The sequence below is a fragment of the Lepisosteus oculatus genome, chromosome 5 (assembly GCF_040954835.1).
Source record: "Lepisosteus oculatus isolate fLepOcu1 chromosome 5, fLepOcu1.hap2, whole genome shotgun sequence".
In the NCBI taxonomy this organism is placed as follows: domain Eukaryota; kingdom Metazoa; phylum Chordata; class Actinopteri; order Semionotiformes; family Lepisosteidae; genus Lepisosteus; species Lepisosteus oculatus.
Genome location: NC_090700.1, coordinates 8,106,332 through 8,128,257, shown reverse-complemented (window position 1 = coordinate 8,128,257; position 21,926 = coordinate 8,106,332). Strand labels below are relative to the sequence as shown.

Sequence of the window (21,926 nt, the reverse complement as noted above, 5' to 3'; positions counted from 1 at the left end):
GCCACTTATTCAAATTAATTTGACTATTCAAATATCAACATGAAAACATTGTTTACAGACACTAACCTAAAACCTTTTCACTTGTTATGTAGGCTCCATATGCTAAACTCCTTCAGAAGCTTGTTATGGCATATGGTGTTGAAATCCAAATTGGATTTGATTAAATTTGAAGTAATTACATAATTGGGTTGAGTGTAGAAAATGAAGAAGGTGGATCATTCACCTAGAGAAACAAATCATTGCACCCCAAGAATGTCCCATTGCCAATATCCGACTAAAAGTATTTAAACAAATTATGTATGCTTTTAAATTTCATAGTCTCTACTCATTAAATGCTTAAAATGGATGGCATTGCTGTCATGCCACAGAGAAATTAAGTTATTAATCTTCTGACAGTCCATAAATCGTATGTTGTTTTAAAATCCTCATTCTAATGATAAAAACAAACTAATTAGGGGAAAAACCGTCAAGTTAGTTCTACAAAGAATTAAAGTCACTGACATTTACTATGATCACTGAAGAAGCTTAATTGAGCTCTTTTAAAATATCACTTGTACAATAATACAGCAGGAACTTTGAGTAAGACCTAAATTATTGCACAAGGTGATGCAACATTGGAAGATGAATTTCTAAGATTAATTTATTTTGTACATTGGTAGATTTTTAAGTGCCCAATTAAGCCTAATCAAAAGGGTAACCCTTCTATAAGCCACGAATCTAATTATACCTGAGTAATGAACAAAGAGCCCAGCTGTATTTCTGAGCCACACTGAAACACTGAGTCCACAAACTAGGTTTCAACATACCCTAAGAGGCCATGCTTCTCACCATGACATTTCCCTTGTGCCAGCCAAACTGTCTATACCCGAAGGCTGTGTTTCTCTGTATTGATTACCTGTTTTAACCGTCTGCCATCCTAATGAAAACGGGCTCCTTGCCTGCAAATTATAGGTAGTGATTGGACTGTGATTATCCACTCCACGACTCCAGGATAGTGTTGCTGTGACATCAGTAATTTCCTCCACTATCACAATTCCTGGAGGCCCTGGGGGACCTAGAAGTGAATAACAATACGGACAAAGAAAAGCAATTTTCATTTTTTTTTTTATTCTCAGCTGCTTAGTCACCAAGTCAAGGGCTTATGGTGAACAGAAGGAGCTCAAATATACTGTTTTTTTTTCCTTTCCTGTAATCCAAGAATACGTCTCAAGTCTTTGTCGATTGAGCCTTTTCTGAGATCTGATCACATACTGTACATCACAAGTGAGTCTCCTGAAAGGAGCAGCCACCTGATCCCAAGGACCTGTCTTTCCCAGGCGAGACTCAAAAAGCAAAATGTTAGCATGAGTTATATTTTTCCCCCAAACTACTCACTGTAAATAACTAGTTTTGTGTCATTTTCTGCTTTAAATGTATTCAAGTTGGAGTTGCTCACAGGGTGGGCAGTGTGGGGGCATAGTGGTTAATGTAACCCTCACAGCTCATGGGTTCTGCATTCAATTCCAGTTACAGTAGGTGTGCATTCTGCAAATTCTCCACATGGCTCCACAGAGTTACTGTACAGTAGGTGCTCCAGTTTCCTCTCACACTCTGAAAACATACTAACTGGGCTGAATTGTGTCTCTCAATTGGCTACTGTGTTTTGTGTTCCCTGTGAGGGACTGGTGTATTGGGGTTTGTGAAAGGTCAGACATGTGCTCACTGCATCACTGTATTGAAATAAGTGGTTATTGAGAACAGATTCAGAGTCCATATCACTGCCTTTCATTCATATACAGTGTATTTTTGGTTTTACCCGTACCAGTTTAACCACAAATGGGTATTCACAAAACATGTATTCCTATACACTCTGTATTTTAAAAGTTTAAAATGTATTTCAACAGATAATATACTGTTAGAACGATACAATGATATGTCAAAGAATTCATCCAAATGGAAGACTTCACCTCTGAAGGGAAAAAACAATCAAACTTTCTGGTTTTCTTAAAAAGCAGGAAGCCAAGTACGCCATCTATGCTGCGAGTCATCCAAAATACTACAGCAGACCTTACACTGTTTAAAACCACTGAACATATGTTTATTTCAGCCATCTGAAAGAAATGAACCCATAGAAATCTGTCACCACTGCAAATATGCAATGGCTCTAGAGGAAACAGCTGCAAATGAAAGGCAGACAGCTGGTATACCTAATGAAAACCAATGCACTGTGACCGCTGGAAAGGAAAGGTACTGTGCACTTGGTCTACACTTGCATTAAGCTACATTAATACTGTATCTGTTGCAGATCACAATGGGGAGAAGCAAAGTAAAGCCTTGTTCTTTGCCAAACTGTGTGCAAAAGCCTTCAGTACTCCATGTGCAATTTCACTGTATTAAGAAATACAAAAGCAGGCTAATGAATTCAGAAATAATGTTTACACAACTCTTTATAAAATATAAGATGGAATATTGTTCCCAAGCAACAGCCTAGTGATAGAAATTTTGGTTTCAAATCTCAGCCAGAGAGCTCTGAGAAATTGTTCTGTAAGACTCTGTTGAACAACTCCCACATAAAACTGTATGACTAACTATGCAGTGTGACTATCCTAATGGTTAGGTGTATATTCACTCTTTTTCATCCTGAGGCAGTCTTTTCAAGTGACCCTTATTTGGAATGTTGGGTGGTCCTTCAAGGAAGGAATATGATGAAAGAAAACCACCAAACTATGTAATGGCAGCAACAAGCTCACCTCTGACAAGCAGTTCAGCTTCTGTGTACAAGGTATCGGCACTGGTTTGAGCCCGGCACCCATATTTCCCAGCATGCTTCAGGAGGATGTTTCTAATCATTAGATCTGCTGTGGATGTCTGCTACAAATTGAGAAAGAGAGGAAAAAAAACATGGCCAATGCTGGGACCTTGCCTTCTGGGTAATACAACATTTTTAAAAAAGAAACCATTAGAAGGTACAGTCTAAGAAATCCTACCCAATTTTGATACAATTTTGTTAATTTAAAATAAGAAATACCACAGGCTGTATTAGGAATAATTCATTATCTACAGCAACTGTTTAGCACAGCAAATTATTAACATTGTGTGCTATTTTATGTATGAACTACTGTGTCTACACAAATTCATTAATTTACAAAATACAAAATTTGACTATATTCTGTGACAAACGTAGGTATGAAGTATCTTTTTAAGAAACTTAATTTGGATCAAACAACCAAACTGAAGCTGGAGGGGCCAAATAGCTTCTTCTTGCTTGCGGCTTTTCTGTTGTCTTATCCTCAATGACAGATGACTGCCTAGAAATATCCAGCTGTGGCACAGAATTGATTGAGGTTTTTAAAGGATTGGTTAGGGTAAGCCTGACTGCAGCTCATAGACAGAGAGTCTATGTCAAGATACCTCCAAGCTCTCTGTCAAGACATCTCCATGTTAACATCTGTATGTATTTTTACTTTGGGTTGGCAGTTCAAAAAGAAGCTTTCAGCTTATTGGCTGTACAGTGTGAGAGGACATCTGTGTATGCAGACCTGTAAGTGCAATGAAGTGCTGGATTGAACACTGAATGCCAGATCACAGTTTGGATATTATATGAAAAAAACTAAGCTGACCAACAATTTTCATGGCTAGCAAACCTTGTTTTCCATCTCTTGCTATTCCCCCTCACCTCTGCTCAACACATCTGCTTGTTCTTCCACGTTGCTGAATTGCTTCCAGGCAAGGGAGATAGAAGGTTAGCTTCTAAATGGATCTATCACTTTAAATCTCCAAAGGTTCTGTAGCCCTATTTCCTTGTTAGTAGAGGTCAACTGGAGACAGAGAATGGCTTAAGATAACACGTTACTAATGGTAACCTTTGTGCTGTGGAAAACCACAAAGAAGAAAGCCGCAATTTAATTATGCTTTCCAAAGTTCTGTTTGCAGGACTTAAGGAAGCAAAATGAAATCAATTTTCTTAAGGGATTATACTAAATTAATTTCTCCAGATGTAATAGGGTTCAGATTGAAAACTAAAGGTGGGATTTTTTGTGTAGGTTTTGTGAAGTATTGTGATGCAGCGAAAGCATTGTTTTAGAGCTGTACTAACTATACACATTACTGTCCCTAAAACAGATGGTAAATACCCCATGGTCACATACTGTACATAAGTTCACCCATTAGCTGACAAATTGCCCTTTTGGGCACATAAGACCTTCTGATCTGTTAATAGAGCATTTTATAGTACTATCCACTACTCATCTCATTTGTATGCCTAACCTGTCAAACTTTTAAAATTAACTATGTTTTGCTTTAAAACCTATCAACACTGTTACTAGGGCTTCTTCCAACAGATTCTCCCCCTAATCTCTGAAGCAGAAGTCTGCTCTACTCTGTGAGACAGATGGAAAGTCTGCTATCTCACTGTACTTATAGCAGTAGTGAACTCAAAGGTGACATCTTGCTCTCTGTTTGCTACCCTTGCTGTGTCAAGGACCTCAACCATTTATTACAACTCTTACTTATTACAGTCTTATTACAAATCTTATTTCGATGGATTACTATACCTTTCTTCTAAAACTAATATGAATATCCCCATGTTGCCAGCTGTTTTCTGCTGTAGATGGTGCCCTCTACTCTGCACCCCTTTATTCTTTTCATCCTGCTTATTTGTGTTTGCTTAACTGTGTGTCTCTCCCTAGCACCTACCATCAAATGCATGATCTATTTTCCCCTGGAATCAGAGGCTATTTTCTGATATGCTGCTTAACAAGGTTTCAAGTATCTCCATCTGAACAAATGCATTCAATCTTGAACACAATCCTACTGGGTGAATGCAGCGCTTAGAGAGTACATTGTGCTGACTGTCAAGGCTGTTTGGTTGTGACATAACCTATAGACAGGGCTCTGCAAAATAGGCAAGAAGAAAGTTTACAGCTTAGAAAAGCTGCAGTAACCTTGAAGCCTAAGCATATTATTTTTCATGTAAGAAAAGGCCTTAGCTTACGGTAAACAAGATTTATTCTAGAAGGAGTCGTTTATTGTTCATGTGGTTATGACCACCTTCAGGTGAATGCTGTTATTATTTTGTTCTTCTCAATAATTCATATCATACAGGAGATCAGAAGATTTTTTTGAATGCTGTTTCTTTGCACAAAAAAACTTTTGTGTTCAGTTTTGTACCTCCTCTTTTCTAGTGCTGCAGTATAAATGTTTTCTAATTGAAGAAAAGCACAGTACTGTGGAACAGATCAGGAGGAACTAAAATAATTTAAACCTGGAGTTAGGCCAAATTAATTTTTAAGTTTAAAAGAACTGAATTTATGTATTCTTTTTTAAGATGAATGGCTGTTCATGATGTGCTATGCTATATAGTGTTTCATAATGAAGAAATATACACCACATTTCCAAATCAACACATAAAAGAATGCATTTGAATGCAATTTAAACATTTTCTATAATCAAAATAACCAGTTTTGGCAACAAAAGATAAAAGGCAGCAAGATAATCTTCTTTGATGGTTTGTGCTATCTTGTCAAATGGCTTCAACTTAGCCAAGTTTCATTTTATATTCTTTATTTTGACTACAACTACCAAAATAGTTCAATATAGCCTCTCTTTCAAAGAGCAAATTTACTGAGAAATTCCAAACATGCATTTCAAATTAATTGTGAGTTAATTCCATCTTCACCTCACTCAACTATTATCTTCATTCATAAAACAGTGCACTTGCACATTATTTAAATTCTTATCACTTCCGTCCCCTCAAAATAATTAATATTACCAGGGTTAATACAGTCTATGAACCCTACAGCATTTAAGGTTTTTCGAAATACTTTTGGACTACCAATTATCACTGCTTTGTGGCTGCTCCTTAGCTGTGTGTTAATAAAAGTATCATAGATCTTGCCTGACAGGATTACCAAACAACCAACAGGTAGATGAAAGAAGCCTATTTTTTATCTGAATGCACCACTTATGAGAAACAATGAAGTATTGGTAAGGAAAAACACATTTTTATGGAGTTCAGAGAAGGAGTATGTACAGTAACGTACTCAATATACCTTTGCCTGTTATGATCTTATTGAAACTCAAATAGAACTTGAGGGTGGTGTTTAATCATGATAATAAAAAGTTTTTCAATAGACCTTTTAAACTGCTCTTTTAATTGAGAGAATTCCACCTTTTGTCAACCCATCATTTAACAAACAAGACTTGAAGTGGCATAAAAAATTCGGTAAAAGTTCACATTAGCATAAACAGTTTGTTGCTTGAACTGAAACTGTGTCACTTTAGATCTGTAAGTGTTACCAGGAAATTAATAGAACAAATAGAATCATAAACAACAGTAAATAGCATTTATAACATGGGAATGTTTTTCAGAAGGTATTGTATGGAAGAAATATAATCTTACAAATACAATATAACTCTTGTATTAAACAGTGGTATTTGTAAGCCTTGATAAACATTATCAATGGTGCTCTAATTGTAGAGGGACCTGAGGTCTGATAAACTAGAAAAGGACTGATTCTCATTTAAGGTTCAAAGAAAAGGCTAATTGATAAAAACATTTTTTATGTAAATACTTACTGTCCTGATGTATTCGAAATGTCCACCTTCTTGCTTAAAATTGATGAGCTGCCTGTTCAATAACCAAAGGAATGACACTTCCAAAGTAGGATCATGGAAGGCCCTGCAGCTGAGAACAACGCTTTCTCCCACCGTGACCTCCACTCGGACAGGACTGAGCTCCAGGCGCATGGCTTCTGGAAATATGACAAAGCCCAACACAGGTCCCTAGTATTATCATTGTTCCTTAACATCACATGCACTCTTGGTAATATCACATAACATCACATGCTAAAATCTCTTAGCTCATTATAATAAAAAAAAAAGCTCATGTACAATTTTGCACATGTTTCCAAAATGGATAGATCTCAGCAATGTCTTGTTAGTTATTTACACTCATTTTTACTGTTGTAGTTACGGTATTTATATTACTCAAGATTTGGAATTTTCATTCATCATTTGAAGTGTGCAGTGTAACGACTATTAAACGTCAATCATTGATTTATGCCATCATGACCAGATACAGACACCACTCCAAATGATAGAATTGTAATCATAAAATGTAAACATAGAGCAGCCAAGTGAAGACAGCAAACTAACAATACTGAATATCGCTCCGTTGTTAATAAATTGAATTAATACAATATGAAATATCAGTATAAGTACTTTTTTTTACCTTTAACCCACACAGTGGTTGTCATTTCAGCACCACCAAAGCGATTCTCTGCATGGCACACATAGCTGCCTTCATCAGATTTAGTCGAATTCACAATCCTGAGAGTGTTATTCCTCAGAATAGTGATCCTTTGAAAAAGAATCAATAGCAATCCTAAATGATAAATGTACACATAAAAGTTCTAATCTGAATTCTTAAATGGGCATTCACAAAGTGCAATCTTGTCTTCACAGTAAGCAATGGATCAGAAATGGCATACGCACGACTGAACTTATTTTTGCAAATATTTTTCACATACATAGTGAAGATGTTCCAAAGCATTATATCTGCATGTGTGTCCACTTTCTTGTGTGTGTCTCACTTGGCTGAGTGTGTGACAGTTACATAACTTCTGGTCCCACACAAACAAATCGGCTGAGTGTGGAGATCTCTGGTCTCCCATCGAAGATACCTTCACCCTGCAGTGTGGCTTACTTTGACGTCCGATATAGTATTTAAATAAAATTAGAGCACAAAATGTTGTTATGCTTTCTTATCCTTTTTGGTAGAGCACACATAAAATAGAAGTAACTTTCTCAGCTGCACACTGGTTTTATTCTAAATGGGGCTCAACAGTGCATTACAGCCATGTCCTGACTGTGCTTTTGTTGCTGTTTAATCGTTTGTTTGAATTGGCAGCTGCAGCGACTGGAAAGAATGAAGACACCCAAAAGACAATAACAGGGCAATAAGAAAAGCAACTGTAGAAACAAGACACAGACTGAAATAGTCCAAGGTTATAAGAATTATTAATGAACTTAATTGACATTTTTAGCTATAGCTCAAATTAATGAGTATAAGCACAGAAAAGTGATAGAACAATATGTGCACTATCCACTGTTCAGTTCGGTATTTATTTAGTATTTTACTGTACTTGTACACATAATAGCTTTTCTAATATTCCTGCTTGACCATCTAATTCTGTGTAACCAACTTAAGAGGTTTTAAGTGAATGTCTGGAAATGTTTACTTTATTTAAATATGAAGGAGGTGGGGGGGGCATCTTGCAGAATTAAGTGTACGAAATGATCACTTTTTGTACCACAGGTCTTGAAACTAATGTGATTCAGTATGTCCTTCAGAATAAATGATACTCTGTCAGCTGTTTACAAAATCCCTATTTATTGTATTTACCAGACTGGCAGAACAGTTTCTATTATGCCCCTAAAAATAATGGGATTATGTCAATACAGTAATAGAATCTCATTACATCATGCTGAAAGTGCTGAGGTGCTAGCAGAATCATTTAGCGTTTTGCCAAGTAATTGAGCTATCCAGTCACGCAAGAAGATAAGTCAGTCAGCACACATTCGTCTTCCTTCATTCTAAAGGTGTGAAAAAAATGCTGGTATTGGTAGTGGTGTTTGTATCTTGCTTCTCTGTTTTGCATCTCTCCTGCTTCTATCTTTCCTCATGCTTTAGACTGTTCTGCACTTACAAAAACAAGCAGGAAGGCATTGAAATTATGAAGTTCTGGATCAGACAAACTGGGTCAATATTATCTCATTAAAAAAGTAAGAGCAATGATCTTCTTATCAGTTTTCCAATACTGGTTGCTTTAAGATAGTTTCCTTATCTTTTGCTGAAGGAGACCGCTGAGGAAACAGAAAAACAATAATAGAACATTCTACAGCTTCAGTTCTATAGAAACCATATATTAAAAATAAGCCTTTTCTTCCTATATAGAAAGTCTAGGTTAACTGCAGCCTGATGTGGGGGACATACCTGTACATAGACAGAATGATATTCTCCACTCCAAAAGCACATTCATTACAGTATGGAGCACATTCATTCTTATACAGACAATTAAATGGTCTTAATTTGATTACCCCAATTGTGTCAGTAGTGTGTTTTCAAAGATTTCAACCATTTATTTTTTCTTATTTTTAATGGAAATAAAGGAAAGGAAAAATAGTACACATATCATAATAAACACTGGCAAGCAAGTGACAGTACATGAAAGTCAGGAAGTCTTTAGATCAAAGGACAATCATGTATTTGTCTGAACTTTAAACAAACTAGTCAATGTCTTGACTAAATTGTGCAAATAAATGGAAATACTGTATTGTTTTTGAATGACAAAACCACATTTTTCCTTTAGGACTATAAATACAGTACATACTCTTTTCACATGAAATTATATATTGAAATATGCTTCAAAATATATGATTATCTGAAGGATATAGAATGTGGTAATTTATCTGTGTATATGGTTCTTCTTAATTAAAAACAGAACAGAGACCTAGACATTAAAAGAGCATTATTTTAAATGTTCAAAGAACAAATTTTGTAAAAGACAAGAAAAAGAAAAAAAGTCATATTCTCTGAATTAATGGCATGTTCCACCACACATATTCGAGATACAGCAGGGAATTTTGAAATCTATTTTGAATGCTTTGTGTTCCACATTTGAATTAAAATCTTCAGACAGTGCTTGCATCAATAAGCTTGTCAGACATCCAGAAGAAGAAAACACTATCGCAAGAAGACATTTTAATGAAAGGGGAGTCATGATTATATCTGACACTGGAAAATATATTAATATAGTAGACAGATGAGGGTTAAGTCCTTCGATCTTTTCTTCTGTCACAGAACTGAAATGTTTTTTTTTATTAAATTAATGCATACATGAATCATTCTGTTTTTAATCAATTGCAACTAAAGCCCAGTATTTTTAGTTTGAATAAAGACTGGAACTTGTGTCAATGTAATAGTTTTAAACTGGGATGCATTCACATTAATCTTTTTTGTGGTCCAAATTCTTAAAACGTCATAAATTAATTTAGTTATGCAAAATAAACTTTTAAAATCTACTGTATAAAGGCTGCCAAAGCCCAAATAACATTTTTATAGGTTGCAAGGATATTACTATACTTAGAAGATTCAGTAACTTAAGAAAATTTAGAATGCATACGAAAGGATGGAGTGCACTTAGGCTTTAGATTTGTTTGGATCTGCAAAGCACATTAAAGATTTTATGGGCTCACTGTTTCATTAATGAAAAAATCTGGGCATACAAAATTTATGTATTTTATTTATGTAAATGTTGACAAACATGACCATTTTCCTTTATGGTTCTGATGCACAGCAGTACATGCCTCCCAAAGGAAAAAAAGAAAAAAAAGAAAAATAAGTTACCATAGACATCAAATCATGTCAGAAAGGAGGAAACTGGGATGAGTGTGCAAGTCAGAATTTACATTTTCTGCGGCATGCAAATATTACGTCTAGTTTGTACATCTTTAAAGCAGAAAGCTTTGGGTTTTAGTGCAGGCTACAGTGTTGTTTAAAACTAATGGGATTAATACTTTCCATTTAGAAAACAAAAGCCCTGAACATTAGCTGAAATCCATGTTAATTACAAACCTTCATTAACTCAGCACAGCTGTCAATGTCAGATAAAAAGGCTGTGTGGAGCAAGACATCAATTCAATCCCTGCTCTTCCAGTTATCGACTTCTAATTTAGAGCTGACTTTCTTGGCAACTGGTGATATTTGAAAATCCCTATACTTAAAAAATCACCCAGGCAACCAGGCAAGTACTATATTACATCCTCAAAACGCATGGTGCTGTTTATATCCTACAACCACAATTATTTTTTCCATTACTCGGATCTACATTTTTAAAATCCTCTGTTCTTATTAGCTCCTTGTTAAAGTGGTCCCATAGATTTATGAATAGCATAATATACCATCAAAGGAAGTTAGGCATAAACTGGCCTTTTCAGAAAATTCCATTTGTTTATAAGCAATCAAGCCATCTGAAATCATGCCTAACTGATACACATTTCCAGCATTTCCAATGTAATCATAAAATACAAGCCATTTGCACTAATAATAGAGTCCTGGCAACACATTCCTAATTTCAGAAATGTATTTTATACACTTTAATAGAGCCTGGAAGATTAAGGTTATTTATTTCACTTATAGCCTACACTTATATTGCAACTGGAGTCATATGCCCCTACACACCAGCTGCACTATTTCAGCAGACCTAAAAAAATACAAAAATTAAACTTACAGATATTCACTTCTAGTTAGTAAGGTGAGAAGAGGAAAAAAGCAAAGAAGATTGTTAGTGACTTCACCTGAGAAAGAATAAAAATGGTAATAAATTTAAGCCTATGAAAATATGTAACGAAATATATCTGATTAAATTGGTAGGCTGTTCATTCATCATTGCCTTTTCATATGGAGTGGCTCTCTGGACAGTTTCTTCTCCCCATCAATCAAAGACTCCAAAGATCGACTAAAGGGAAGGGATTAGACATCTGACATTTAATTAAGTATATATTGCTTTAAGCCACTATTTATAAACACACATAAATCATATACTGTACTACAAAGGAGAAAATGAAATTGTGAGGTTCAACTTTATAAATGATCCAGTGGATGGCTAAAATAAACAGATTCAGGATAGAACAAGTGCAACTTCACAGGCTGTGCTGGAAACAGGATCTGCCATTCATTTTCTACCAGTATGACACAGGAACACTGTTGCAGGAGGACAAAAAATTTAATTAAACTACTAATTAGTTAATTAAGTTTCAATTTGTCAGCTGATCATCAATAAAGTCCCCCAAAAATTGTAATTACCAAGAAGCTAGTGTACAGTACATCCGAAATCATGCTCTTCTACATATCACTCTAACAGATGCCGAACTGTGAAAACTGAAGATGAAGAATTTTGGCAATTGTATAATCTCAAATTGTCCGAGGAGCACACTTGTAAGAAGCAGCTCAAGTATGATTTGAATGATCAGATGTGTGAACTATCAGAGCTTTTGTTGTTTATACATTACCATTTAGCTATGACACTTTAAGAACAGAAATCTGAACGGTTATTTTTCAAAAGTAAATTGCCTACAATGCAGTAGATACAATGTCAGCAGAAAATTCTGTAAATTATTTCTGTGTGTACAATTTCAGGCACACCCAGTGATAAATAACAAGCCGTTCTGGGAATATGGATGTCATGGAACCCGCAAGTAAAGGCATTGAATAAGGAATAGCTGCTAAACGATAGATTCTTAACCCTGTGTGTATTCTGGTTGGACATCCAAAGCTTATCCTGCCTTTATTCCCTGCCTGGGGCAAATGTTCAGATTTTGACAGTATTTTAAACTGAAACCAGTAGAGCTGAATCAGGGACTTTGACTAGAGAGGTAGCTTTGCAGCCCAAGTTTCACTGTGATGCAGATCTCTAATGATCCAGAAAAGCTTTATTTAGAAGGCAGCATATGTTCTTGTGCTTTGGTTTGTCTTAAAATAGATGCAGTACATCAGTTTAAACATATTTTTTTAAACAAACATCAAATGATGCTTTTGCAGGAGATGTAGCCATTATCATCAAGCCATCAAATTCAACAAGACCTTGGAATGGGTAAGGATCCAACTACTTCCACTAATATTGATCAGTTTTCAACCCCTTCAAACACTTACACGCTAATGTATTATCAATACAATACATGACAACCATATTCTCCAATGCTCTATTTTCCAGGATATTAGACAAGGTCTTGGTCTTGGTCTCTAAAGGTCCCGTGTCATTTTATGTAAGACTATAAGTGTTAATCCCTGTCACCTGGCTTTGTTCAGACCAGCCTTCCTAAAAAAATGCCCCTTGATTCAGTTGGTGGACTGGTAAAGGAACCTCACATGCCCACCTGTTCTATTATGTAGTGCAACTGTGGGCGCATAGATGTTGTGCCACATCCACGTGGTGGCTGTACTTCAGTAATGGATAAAGTATGTCCCCCGTCTTTTTATTGCAGTTTTTAATTATGTATATAATTATACCTTTTTTTCCTAATTTTTAATTGCTCAAATGATTACTTCCCTCCTTTCTTGGCCCATAGCTACAAAGTTAAAACTAAAAGCTGACAATACATTTTGTTATGAGCCAATTATTTTTTCTGAGTTGTCAGCCAAGTGCTGCTTTAATTAAGGAGATTTGGATGGTCCCCTTGTCTTGGCTGAGAATTTGTTTTCACTCATGCATGCCCAGTGGCTACCAAGAGCATCCTCTGTTGTTTTAGCAGGGGGAAGGTGGTGGGCAATTTATTCCGTCATTTTTGACACATGGACTGCTCTTTATTTTAGCTTGCAAGCTAGCAATGGCTAGCGTTAATCTGTAAACTTTGATAGGTAATTTACCCCAAAGTCAAACAAAAGAGCACTTACCGTATGCATTTGCAGAACAGAGTTTCTCCTCATAATAGTTTGTTACTAGATTTTATATTATATATAGATTCCTGAAATGAGCTTTTCTGCAAAGCCGCTAAATGTTCTGGATTATCTGCTTGTCTGAAATTACTGATATTTTAGCAAGATTAACAATGAATAAGTGGTACAATTCTGATTCTTTAACATGAGCAAATATAGCTTAAATGACAACTGCTTTATACCAGGGTAAATTTCATTTTCAAAAGCGAAAAAATGCTCACAATTAACATATATCATAAAAAAAACAAATTATTAGAAAATAGCATGGACAAACAAATTGTAGTGAATACAAAGAGAGTTTAGTGTACAGTCTACTGCAACAAGCTTGCATACAGTAAAGAATTAAATATTGCAGATTATGGAAGTGGTGGCTGTTATCTTCCTGAATAATCATGCTATATGTTTTGTGGAAATATCTATACAGGATATGATTTATATAAATGTATATATTTTAATATGATGTCTGGAGTTGTTGCTCTGTTTGTCCTGCACTCACAATTGGCCCACCATCTTCTTCCACTGCCTCTTATTTATTTTCATCAGTTATTTACTGTTTGACGTGATACTGTGTGGGTGTGTGTTATTGGAAATTACTGAGCCTGGTGAAATGAGCATAGCTTCAGGAGAAGGTTAGGGCCACTCATGTACAGCCTGGACTTTTTTTTTCCTTTTTACAGAAAAAACATAACAAGCATTCAAATTTCCATTACAGCCTTGTCAGTGCTAAATTAGTACATGATCATCACAGAGACACGGATTGTTCAAAAGCAAGTGAAGTGTGAAATCAGAATTAGACAAAACACAAAACTGAGTGCGAATGCAGACAAGAGTTCAATTTCAAGCACAGAGGTGTCAGCTCAAACACAAAGAAGTGTTTATTACTGATGAGGTGGCTCATAGCAATACAATTGTTGAACTACTTCTGTCACATGTGGAGGTATTTCCAGGACTGTGTAGAGTCATAGCATGCAAAAAAATCTGCTTCTTGATGTGAAATTGTCCAAATTGGAATTTAATTTAGCCAGCAGCCATATCACCCTGAAACTCACAGCTGGCAACCCACTGAAGCTAAGCAGGTGTGAGCCTGGATGGGAGACCTCCTGGGGAAAAACTAAGGTTGCTGCTGGAAGAGGTGCTAGTGGGGCCAGCAGGGGGTGTTCACCCTGCGGTCTGTGTGGGTCCTAATGCCCCAGTATAGTGACGGGGACACTATACTGTAAACAGGCGCTGTCCTTCGGATGAGACGTAAAACCGAAGTCCTGACTCTCTGTGGTCATTAAAAATCCCAGGGCGTTTCTCGAAAAGAGTAGGGGTGTAACTCCAGCGTCCTTGGCAAATTTCCCATTAGCCCTTACCAGTCATGGCCTCCTAATAATCCCCATCTATGAATTGGCTTTGTTACTCTGCTCTCCTCCCCACTGATAGCTGATGTGTGGTGAGCGTTCTGGCGCACTATGGCTGCCGTCGCATCATCCAGGTTGGGCTGCACACTGGTGGTGGTGGAGGGGAGTCTGAGTGGAGTGTCCAGAAAAGCGCTATATAAGGCTAATTATTATTATTATTATTATTATTATTATTATTATTATTATTATTATTATTATTATTATTAAATATCCAAACTGCATAACTTAAGTTTTAGCATAACTTCCAGGTAAAACTAAGGCAGACTAACAGCAAATATTTCCACTTGCTATAGTATAGAAAACTAAATTTTAAAGCCCAGATTAAATCGAAAGCTCTTCCTACCTACTAGTCGCAAATTACAAACCAAGTACTTAATGATACAGTAGGTGTTTGTTTGCCAGAGGCTTCATGCTTTAACACATTGGAGACTGGCTGTGCAATTTTGTTTTCATTTTTTAATTTGCTGCTGGTGGGTGAGTTAAGGTTTTGATCTAATCAAACCATAAACTCAGAAATGTATTACTGCAATTTAATTAGATTGACAAGGTTTTGCACCTAAGGCCTGTACCAAGGAAAAATCTGGAAAAAATAAAAGGTAAGTAGAATCAGATTTGGGTACTAAATTAGAAAGGCAGCTTTCTCCAGCTTGCTGCTGTATACTATTCATACAACAGACTCCTTCAAAAAAGCATAAAAAATGTACACATAAAACAAAGCAGTTCACATTTAATAGCAGTAGACTACTCTCCTATGAAACTGTTTTGCAGAAAACAAAACATCAGCTTTTTTCCAGTGTCCACCTAAGTCAAATCTTATTAAACTGAGAATCAATTACCACAAAAGTAATTGACATAAGCTTCGGATTATTTTTCTCCCAAGCCTGTGACTATAAGGGTTATCACTTCACATTCTTCAGAAAAAAAAGGTCTTATGGATGTATTTGCAGAGCACATCAGATAAAATCGCAAGTATTGATTATTGACTGGCTTTGCTTGTTGATGAAGAACAGGAATGGTCCCTGAAATTCTGCAGATAAACCAAAGGTATTTTTCTTAACTAAGTTAGAAGCAAATACACTTATAATGATTAGTGCTATTTTGATGTTGCAGATACTGGACACACAGTATATGCTTTCATATCAGTTCATGGTCACTGGAAATATTTTCCTTGCAAACCAACCATTTCATGCCTCATTTAGAAAACTGGGTAAAATTTACTCACAGGGTCTCAGCTGGTTTTGCGTAAAATTAGAATGTAAAATAAGTAGCATAGTGCTCTGTACTGTGCTTGATGTTGACAACTTCATCCTTTTACTTTCAATCAGTTGCTTGTATTTTCTTAAAGAAAAGCATTAAATGGATTGCGTCTGGACTCAGAAGAGGTACTGTACATGTCAATCATCTAGTGCCATTAAGCTAAAGTGTATTAAGTTTGCCTTATGGTTTCAGGTGATGTCTAAAAATACAGCTGTATTATACAGCAGTATAATGCACTATGTTTCTGTTAGGTTCAATGACCAGAACCATTTAGGAGCACAGAGACCCAGACAAGTCAAAGACGGATTCCACAATAGAAGACATACTCCACACTCTTTAACAGCAGTCAAAGATCCTAATTATATCAAAAGAATGATCAGGATTATTTCTGGGGCTGTTAAGCTTAGTGGCCGCTGAAGTGCTCAGGTATGACGTACCTCCTGCTTTGCTGGATTTTCCGTTCTCCTTTCGTCCAGATAATGCTTGGCTTGGGAGATGCTTGGGGTTTACACTCCAGCAATATGTCTTTACCCACAGTACCCATAACTGTTTGCCTCGCAGGGCCTGGCTCAAAGCTGGGAGCTGCGGCTGTTAAAAGCAACACATGCACAGCACATGCAAAAAGTGTTAAATCCAGTTATGAATTCCATACAATATCATCATTCGAACCTGGAAGTGAAACTTTTACTTCCCATCTGTTATTGAACCTGGGCTCACAGAGACGTACAGACTCAATAACAGATGGAGTGTAATCATTACTTCTTTAGACACAGAATAGGGTGCCTGATTACATTTTTGTGTGAAAATGTACTTCTTTTCATTGCATTTTAAGAAAGGAGAAACACCAAGAACACCACGGACCAAAGAAGATTGTTATCAATTCAAGTAAAATAATTTTAAAGTGGGCAAGGTAATTTATACTGTATGTCAGCGATTCAGTAAATATACATACTGAAATGAAAAAAGGCTAAACCAAGTCTCTTAGACCTAATACAGCATTAGAAGATTGTGTATAATAATATAATTTTAAATAAATAATTGATTCATTAATAATATGAATACTATTAGTAATACTTGCTTGCATAGATATAGTTGTTTTAGGAGCTTTACAAGTATATGAGAGCTTAACTAATTATAAGGTAATATGAAAAAGTCAAAAGGAGGTACTGTAAGAATAGCATATAAAATAATATAATTAATATGTGCACCACTTCTTTGTGCAGTGCTGTGATGTTGCCTATATGGTTGCAAGCATTCTAAGTATAACATTTTCGATTCTGTAACTAAAGAGAGTCTGTTACTGTATGAGTAGAGTGGTTACCTAACCTTCCTGGAGAAAACTGCTATTCCTTTATCTAGAGGAATGTTACTGAAAAATCAATTTAAAAAAGTAAAAGCAAAACTTAGTTTTTCTATATACAGTTACATTTATATTGCATATTCTAGGGTATGAAGCGTTATAGTAATTGAATTTGAAAAGTATATGGAAATGCAGTTTTCTATATTAGTGTTGTTGTTTTTTTTACTTGCAAACTACAAGAGGCTAAATGAAATGAAATGGTTCATTACAGACTGGCAAAGAAAAATTAAACAACGAGACACTGCCATTTATTTCTTAGCACGCTTAAGTGAATCCAAGTAATTTTATGTGAAGGCATTCATTCAGCTTTTATTGCTCTGATTAGTTGCTTATTTGAAAAATAAATAACAATAATACAGTGGTGTTATTCTGCCTTTGAATTAATTTTCAAGGGCATTCCTTTCAGTTTTTTGTTCTCAATAAGTAGGAGGCATCATTATGTGCCTTATACATGAATATATGTTTTTTACCCAGACTTTTCTGCAATCACAAATCAACAAAATGCAAGGGCAACTGAACATCATTTATGCTGCATCAAAAAGTCTTGAAACAACCTATGACATGCAGTCAAAACTGAATTCACTGTGCATTTCAAGCATAGACGTTTGAGGACTCAGTTATGCCACAAGGCCTTGTCAGTCCTGGTTAGTCAAAGTTGAGTGATGTTTTCTAGAGGTCATTAACAAGTATTGCATTTTCAGTTAACAACAACCATGTTTCATAATTATAAAACAGACACAACTCCTTAAGCAAATTAAGTAATGATTAATCATTATGTTACTACAGGATATACCATTTAACAACGCTATAACAATGTGCATATTTAGAAATGCAAATGTATGACTTTTTAAATTAAAAAAAAAACATAAGAACATAAAACAGTTACGAATAAGGCCATTTAGCCCAACTAATTTGTTTGGTAGTTGAACCAAGATGTTGTAGTGTCTTGAAGGAAGCCAGTGTGTAGGATTCAATATAATATAATACAGACCAAATACTGTATATTGTAAAAACAATTCCAGAGGTTTTGGCAAAAAAAACATGGTTGTTTATATTTGAGGAATGTATTTGTTTGTGTGACCCTATAAGTGCAATAAGGTATAGTAATATGTTTCTGAATGTCTACATACAAACAAGTACAAGTGCAGTATAATAATTCCTTTATGAATATCTATTTCATCACACCCAATGTTACAGTGTCAAATGTGTATATCTATGAAATGAAAATGATAAAATTCAACTTGTATATATATAACTTATTTCTTAAATAATGTTTTTTATTTGTTGACTTATTTGGAAGTCATATTAATTGGTTCAATTTGGATATTTTAAGACAAGCTCTTTGAAGGAGTACTGTAATGCAATCAAGTGTGAGTTATAAAAGGATCAATGTGTAATGTGAATATGATCAAATTAAACTTTTTCTGCTGATTTGTGTTTTCAAATAAGCTGCGGTGCAGTAGAAAATGCTATTGTAATATAGACATCAGTAGTCAGCTCAGAGGGCTAAATTACTGGAGACTCAAATCCTTCACCTCTGAAGGTCTGTTGTCATGTACTGTATGGCTACAGTGACAGAGAGGCCAGAAGTTGTGGCTAAGCCTCCAGCAAATTCCATTCATGTCTCCATCTTGAAATAACCATGTGACTTGGCATTACATTAAATCCTCTGCATATTTTAGTCGTTGCAGAGGTCAAAGTTTTAAAAGAACTAAGAATGGTCATTCACTCTGTGGTAGGGATAACATTGAAAACAATCATTTATCTTAATGTGGATGAAACTTAGTAAAATTCTATCCTTTTTGGTAGACAAAACTGGAACTCCACTTTATAAATGTATTTAAAATGTACATAGCAAAAGAACACACACTAATTTTGGTTGTGGGACCATAATAATGGTATGCTTGGTATGGTACGTTTAATCTTTGGAACTGATTTTTTTACAGTATCTCAGTAAAGTGCAATTGTATGCGTATTTATTTATGTGTATTTTTAGGAGAGGAAAAAATGCAATTAAATCTTTCTTATCTTGTGTGGCTAACACCTGTCACAGGTGTGTGTGGAAGCTACACTGATGTAAAGTCCTAAAGTGACATATGTAAAATCTGTAGTTCAAGTTAATTTGGCAAAAACCCAATCAAGTGATTTACAGTATTCTTTTTTAATTTGGATGATTTTAATGATGCTGAATTAATAAAGGTAAAAACATTTGCCAAGCTGTTGATTGTTTTAGTCTTATTGAAAAAATAATATGTACCTTTCACCCCTCCTGAAAATCTAATAAAAATCAAGCATTAAAATAATTATGATGTATTTGCTACTTACCAGTACAATGAGTGTAGATATTGTTTACATTTCAGACTGTTAAAAATCTTATCAACAATAAAAGGAGTTTATAACCCCCCCGCAAACAAATATTTTCAAGGACAGAGACGACTGTATTGACTAAGATATCTGTCAGAAAAATTAAAATGACAAGGAGAGAAACGAACAGAGTAAATCCGTAGGCTTGTGTATTACCGGAAGCGATGTTTATGGCACAATCTTTTACGCTTGCTTAAGAGCGTGCTTTGCTCATCAGATGTGGAGCCACAGGAATCATATATATATACAGTAGCTGTTTTTACTAATCTCCTGCACTGTTTCCTTTCTTTCCCCTTAGTTTTCATGCTTCAGTTCTTTACCCTAAAGCACACCCCCTGCCTCTTAATTTGTCCTTCTCATGGATCTATAACCAAAACTCAGAATTCCCCTCTAGTCTATGATGCCCTATGCAAGGAGACATCTCATTAAAAGTCTTATTCTTTAATTCTATTAGCAATACACAGTGGCACTTTGGTTACAAGACGAATGATGGATCAGAAAATCAGCAGACCCATGGTTTTGTTCAGCTGTCTCTGAATTCTTTTATCCTCCTTTGCTTTCAGCCACACAAGGCACACAGGGGTGAGTAACTCCTTTTTTATATGCATGAAACAAACAGCTGATGACTCGTTCAACAACACCTAGCAACATAAAAAACATGAAGTCTAAATGGTCTGTTGTATCAGCAATGCTTTATTCTAAACAGGCTAGGTGCACTGCTTTAATAGCATAAGCAATTTGAGTTAGGTACAGAATTGGATAACAAGTAGTGTCTGAAAAACATGCAAAAGTGGATGGTCAATCCCTTAAACCTGATCGACAATAATAAATGCGAATCAATTAGTTTGCGATGTATACAATGACTTGACCATATCTGAGACTCTTACCACTTGGAATGAAGGTAATCTAGGAGAATCCAAGAGAGTCACTTACAATATGCAAGAACACTAAGAACAAATACTAGTCACAGATATAGCCTCACAAAACAACTGAGATAGCAGCCCTATTTATTCTTCCTTTACATTCTGTCCTCTGTGTTTTGAAAACTTATCATTAGGACTAAATTCAAGTTTAGGAGAGGATCAATGCTCACAATGGTCTTGAAATACGAGTTTCCATGATCAGAAAAAAAAAGATGAGCCATTGATTAAAAAAAATATGTTAGTCAATGTTGTATATTATTTCTTTTTGAATCAGATGCTTTCTCTTTTACAACATTTGGAGAGACAGTGGTTAGAAAATTAACATATATGCCTTTTCGTTCAAAAGCGAATATTAGAAAAATACCTAGAATTTTCAGCTCTGCACTAGAGTAAATGGCTCCATATTTGTTCTCCGCAATGCACTGGTACATCCCAGCATCAGACTGGTTGACATTCCGAATAATCAGTTCTCCATTAACCATCTCCATTCTGCTCTGTAACAAAATGAAAACACGTCTCGTCATTCGTTAAAATTTCAACACCATTCGCAAAATTAGATTTTTATTTTTAACTCGGTTCAGAAGTATTTTCATGTGGTTCTCTTCTGGTCCACATACTGTATATGTATACCCTTTGCCTGATCCATAGTTATTCAGGAATTATTAAACATGAAAGAAATAATGTACTTTATTAACTTGTTTTCCTGTGTCTTCGCATGTACAGTATGTTTACACAACACTACTCCTAGCAGGGCCCAGTTAAGTTGTCCTAGTAGTGATTTAACTAATAAGATACAAAGTGCCAGTAATTATTGCTATGTCTCCCTTGGTGTTTGACAAGTCTGTAATGTGCAATAGAGCTGATGAGCACTGTAATGGAAACTGAATTTACCTGTATAGACAAAGGAATTCCATTGTGTAGCCAGCGGTAAGTGGGTCGTGGCTTTCCTGTGGCCTTGCACTCCCACTGGAGCTGCTCTCCACTGTCCAGCTGGGTGTCATTAATCATCCGGATCCACTGGGGATAAGCTAGCAAAGAAATCCAATAAAAGTCCTTTATCAGCTAAGGTCGCAGACTCTGCTTACCTGACTGGGACCTTGGATTTTTAAACAGGCATTCGCGATTTAAGCACAATTTCAAAATAT

At 35.7% G+C, this 21,926-nt stretch overlaps 1 protein-coding gene across 5 annotated transcripts in view; it reads right to left on the bottom strand.

Moving 5' to 3' along the window:
- cntn5 (contactin 5) overlaps positions 1-21,926 on the bottom strand; it is a 196,877-nt gene that overhangs the window by 19,445 nt on the left and 155,506 nt on the right. For 4 of the 5 annotated variants that reach the window (XM_015341783.2, XM_015341778.2, XM_015341785.2 and 1 more), the window contains 7 exons: positions 21,673-21,809; positions 21,146-21,275; positions 16,572-16,722; positions 7,211-7,338; positions 6,556-6,731; positions 2,730-2,850; positions 896-1,054 (listed from right to left, as the gene is read on the bottom strand). In XM_015341783.2, coding sequence (XP_015197269.2) covers positions 896-1,054; positions 2,730-2,850; positions 6,556-6,731; positions 7,211-7,338; positions 16,572-16,722; positions 21,146-21,275; positions 21,673-21,809 — 1,002 coding nt within the window. The remainder of the gene's footprint in view (positions 1-895; positions 1,055-2,729; positions 2,851-6,555; positions 6,732-7,210; positions 7,339-16,571; positions 16,723-21,145; positions 21,276-21,672; positions 21,810-21,926) is intronic. The other variant, XM_015341784.2, reaches the window with a different exon arrangement.